General features: G+C 32.2%; 1 protein-coding gene across 1 annotated transcript; it reads right to left on the bottom strand.

The window, feature by feature from the left end:
* On the bottom strand, positions 1-3,886 carry LOC8281216 (cation/H(+) antiporter 15). The gene is made up of 3 exons (XM_002516260.3): positions 3,398-3,886; positions 2,224-3,219; positions 1-1,578 (listed from the first exon to the last, which is right to left on the bottom strand). Exons 1-3 carry the CDS (start codon positions 3,620-3,622, stop codon positions 295-297), a joined length of 2,505 nt encoding a protein of 834 aa, XP_002516306.2. The 5' UTR covers positions 3,623-3,886; the 3' UTR covers positions 1-294.
* Positions 3,887-5,424: the final 1,538 nt, after the last annotated feature.

Here is a 5,424-nt window from a genome sequence, read left to right as displayed (position 1 = left end):
TTTTGGTATATATACATTGTGTAGGTAGACAAGAATTTTTCCAATTTTGTAACTTAGAAAAGAAAAAGAAAGGAGAAGATGCCAGTTATCAAAGAATCAATAGTTACAAGAGTGTTTGTTGTTCTACAAATCACAGTGAAAGCTAAATTAAATATTAAAAATCAGAAAAGAAAGAAAATAAATATCAGAGAATCTTGATTTGATATTTTTTTCGTTTTACTAGTTTTGATGTTTCAGTCTATTTCATTGGAATTCCCAAGTAAGCCATTGCTAATGCTGGATTTACATTAATGGTTACCTTGATGTTGGAGGTCGTTTATTCATCAACTGTAGGCCAGTGTACTGTTCATCTAGATGAGCTTGTCCCTCAGGCGTGTGAAGTGTCTCAGGTTGCAAACCAGTTCCAACATATTGTTGCACGACCAACACTGAGACAGTTGCTGCAAAATCTGATGAAGCTAGCAAATCTCCAATGGCACCCAGCTCAGGACACTCGCTCCAATCTGTAAGCCCAGCAGTGAGTGGTGAGATCATCCCTTGTCCTCTACCCACAATGAACAAGTCATGAGCATTAATGTCCATTCCCCTTATTGCCGCAACAGTTTCCTCCCCATTGTTCACTAGTATTTCAGTATAAAACACAGACTCATCATTAGCAATATGAATTCTGAATTCATTTATGTACTCTTCATCGAGTTGCTTCTCTCTTTGGTCATGCGTTTCCACAGTTAGTATCCTTGGTTCATTATGATGACTTCCTCCGGGCTGCCTAGCTGACTGAGCTGCATCCTCCCCTGGAAGGAATCGCATTACAGTTAAGCTTATTCCAGGGTGCTCTGACATCCTCCATGCATATGATAATGCTTCTCTGTCATCCGGCCCACCAAAGAAAAGCACTGCTATATGATGAGACAGTTGGTTTGCCGCTAACCGAGTAGACGCATTAAGCCCTCTGTCAACAAGAATGCCAACTGAGCAAGGTGCATTTGCTAACACATTCTGGTTCACCGTCCTGAATGCTGGGTTTGTTGCTTCCATTCCACCATCAACTGTTTGTTGTTTATGGAAAGGGATTATTATGAAGGCTACCCTTTTGTCCTCTGCTAAGTTACAGATATCTTCATGCATTGTAGAGTAAGGAGAAATGGCTGTTAAGGGTTGAACTGAAACACAAACTGCATGCTGTTCATAATTCTCAAAGGCATTGATTATGTGATCAGATTGAGCTTGAGTTCTGTTCAAGGCTGGTCGGCCAGACTTTCTAGTGTTGTGAACGATGAGCATAGCAGATGCTCGGCCGGTGAGCTCAACCAAGTGGAGGACAAAGACACACATTGGTGACCTCTTTGTGGGATGAGATGCTTCAAGAAGGTTGATGATTGTTGGAACATTTCTAGGGGTGTGCACGCATACTAGTATCCTTAACTCTGCATCTGGTTTTGATCTATGGATTGTTCGTCTTTTGTATGGTATAAATTTCCTTGCTGGTCTATATATTGCAGTAACAATAGGTGTGATGAGTCCAGTCATTATCACAGCCACAATCACCATGATTGCGAAGGATTCGTCGTCTAGAACCTGCAAATTATAATAAACTCAGTAATCATACAAAATCAACTCATGTAAAGAATTTCTAATACGAAACCTTGAGATTAACTCCGATATTACTTATATAATTACAAAGATATGATTTGCTGGATGTAAATAATTTTCCATTTATGTTTCAATTTAGGATACTTATAATTTTTCTAATCTATTTTTGCTATATAATCATCAGAAATAAAAACTCTAAATTAATCTGCAACATCAATAATATCAATTCACTAGTAAATTATTTTACTAAACACGAGAGACCCATCTTTAAATATGTATAAAAAAATTAAAAGTATGCCTCATTTATCAATAAATCAACATTGTTGATGTGGCAAATTAATCAAAAATATTTTATCTCTGACCACCATATCAACAAAAATAAGTTGGAGAAGTAATAGGTACTCTAATTGAAATAGAAATAGAAGTACTAATACTGAAAAAAATAAAATTAAAGTATTGATACCAATTAAATAATAGGCTCAAATATTTAATACCAATGAGTAATATACCCACAATTGTGGACTATGAGTTCTACAATTAAACCCAACTCTGGAATGGAGAAATAACAAGAGTTTGTGTGCGTATGCAAATGTGGGTGTTTATGAATATGCAATGAGGTTAGGAGAGTACCCTTTGATCCTTGCCAACATTGAGAATAATCATTTCAATAAGTCCTTTAGTATTCATGAGCAAGCCAAGAGTAAGGCCTTCACGTACAGGCATTTGGTAGAAGAATGTCACAAGTAATGTACCAGCAATTTTACCAACACCTCCAAGAAGTATAACAAGACCCAAAAGTCCCCAAGTAGTAGCTCCTTGAATAGCCCCAACATTAGTTTTTAGCCCACTCATAGCAAAAAAGAGGGGTAGCAAAAGCCCTGATACAAAATCTTCTAGTTTTTCAATTAGAGTAACACCAAGAGGTCCATTCGGTATAACCAACCCAAATACAAATGCTCCAAAAACAGAATGTGTCCCAATAGCATCTGTTATAAAACCTGAAATCATTACTCCTGTAAGAATAAGACATATGTAGAACTCACTAAAAGTTTCTCCTTCTGGTGTTCTTCTTATAATCCATGAGATGGCCGGTCTAACAACAAAAACACAAAAAATAACAAATGCTACACTTGAGAGGATCACCCACAAGGAAGCTAAAGACGCACTGTCATTTTCAGCTAGAGCAATGGCAAAACATAGCAGAATCCAAGCACAAATGTCATTGATGAGAGCTGAAGACATTGCAATTCTACCAAGCTCTGTGTTTATGAGTTTGAGCTCTGCAAGAACCCTAGCAAGTACAGGAAAAGCAGTAACAGAGAGCGCAACACCTAGGAAGAGAATAAAAGTGCCTTCATTCATATTGTGTGAATCCCTGTGGATAAGGAAAGAGAACGCTAAACCTGTGAAGAAGGGTAAGATCATTCCTGCAACTGCTATGGCTAATGCCTTTTTCCCTGTTCTTTTAATGACTGATATGTCCATTTCTACTCCAACAAGGAATAAGAAATAGAGGAGACCTACATTTGCCATTGTTTCAAGCACCATCACACTTCTCAAGGGGAAGATTGTATTTGCAAATACTTTACTGCGTCCAAGCATAGATGGACCCAATATCACACCACCCTGGAAAAAGAAATCGTTTGTGCCATGAATAAACTTAATTTGACATGTACATTAATATGAATCAGATCAAGAAAAGAATAACAAATGGGAATCTTACAATTCCCTGAAAAGGCCATTACAAGGCTATGAAAAAGAAAAGTGAAATCATATTACAAACGACCAAATATATAAACTTTACCATGATCTCAGAGATAACACGAGGCTGGCGAAAAGGCTTGAGGATAAAAACAAGAAGCCGGGTGGTGACGACAACCAAAGTTAATTGTAAGATGAAAAGTGGAAGTGAATAATCTAAAGGATTATCACCTTGCCACACTCCATTTGTTGTTATCATGGTAGGTGCATAACACACTATTGTATCTTCTGTTGTTGTATTCTTCATTGCTTGAGGATGATCACCCATTTTCTCCTATGATAATATTTAATCAACTTTTCTAAACACAATCCTTTTTCTATTTTTTCTTTTTCTTTACAAAACTATATACACAAGATAAAACCAGTAACAATCCTTCCCTCTTGGCCAATACTCAACATATATGTATGATCGCCAACACCACTCTATATGTATCAATCCTCAAAAAATGTTGCCTATTATATGTTATTCTTCAATGACTCATGCAAAACTGAAATGAGATGAAAAAGAAAGAAAATATGGATGTTTATGTCTGCTATGTTTGTTCAGAAACAAGGAAAGAGAATGTAGGAAAATGAATTAAGAAGTAAGTTTTGCTTTGATGGTTGTCCGCCCCATTTGGGTGCTCTCTCTTTTGTGGTGTAAAATCAAATAGAGGCAAATCTATTTTTAGAAAAATTAAGTAATTCCAATGTCACACCTCAATTACTAAACAAGTCAAAAACTTTTCTTTTCAGTATAACTAGTGAAATGCACGTAGCTATCAAGAATATTAAATGTATACCCTCCTTTCCTACAAGAAAGATAATCTATTTTCAATTTATATACTGATTAACAAATGTAACTTTTTTAGTTAATATTAATAATCTTTATTATTATTTCTCCAAAATACTTTTATTAAATTTTATAAAAAAATCTAGTTTTAAAATATAAAATGTCAATGCGTACAATAGTACCCATATTAACAAAAAGGTACTTTTTACAATTACTATTAATCTATAGTATATGTATAATATATATAAAAGCATGAAAGATGAAAAGACTTTTAAACTCACTAAAATATTCTTATAATTAATTAATAATTACTAACTTTAGCCTATTAATTCTATATGTAATTAATTAGTGATTAATTTCCTAATCCTAATAAAATTAATTGGTGACCAATCTAATTCAATCATAATCCTATCATAATTTTATATAACATTTTTAGTCCTATAAAAAATTGATGAATTACTCACACTATATATATATACTAATGATGAAATTTAAATAATTCAATACAATTATTTATAAAAATTAAGACTAAGAAGTCAAAAAAAAATAATACTCTTAGTTTTATTTTATTTATATATTAATTTATGTGTTTACTATTATTATAATACTTTATTAGCAGAATTATTGCAAGTGAATTACTTCATATGGTCAATATATTTTATATATTTTCATGAGTTCCTACTATATGATAAAGAAAAATACTCATAAAATAATTTAATAATTTAATACATGTTATATTATATACTAGTTTATCAATATTGTGACTTTTATTATAATAATTTATGTACATAACATGCATAACGAGCAATACTAGTCATATCATAACATATATAAAAGTGTGAAAAGAGGGGATGACAGATAAATTTATTGAAAATACCTTATAATTAGTATTATTAAGATTGGTTGATTTAGTCTTTTACTAATTTAATATAATTTAATAGAAAAATAATTGTTGATAGTAGTATAAAGATAAAGTTTATATAGAGGTAGGGCATCGTAATATTATTAAAAAAATAACTAGAATTCTATTAAAAAAAACAACGGAAAATAAACACAATATTGTTAAGATTGGTTGATTTAGTCTTTTACTAATTTAATATAATTTAATAGAAAAATAATAGTTGATAGTAGTATAAAGATAAAAATTATAGAGATAGAATACTACAATATTATTAAAAATAAAAAAACTAGAATTCTACTAAAAATAAACAACAAAAAATAAACACTAAATTTAATAAATTGAATAACAATTTTACTTAAATGTAAAAAAAAAAAAAGTGTGCCTATATGTGTGTGTG

The sequence above is a fragment of the Ricinus communis genome, chromosome 7 (assembly GCF_019578655.1).
Source record: "Ricinus communis isolate WT05 ecotype wild-type chromosome 7, ASM1957865v1, whole genome shotgun sequence".
Lineage (NCBI taxonomy): Eukaryota > Viridiplantae > Streptophyta > Magnoliopsida > Malpighiales > Euphorbiaceae > Ricinus > Ricinus communis.
Note: the sequence above shows the minus strand (reverse complement) of the source record. Positions and strands in the feature narration are given on the sequence as shown.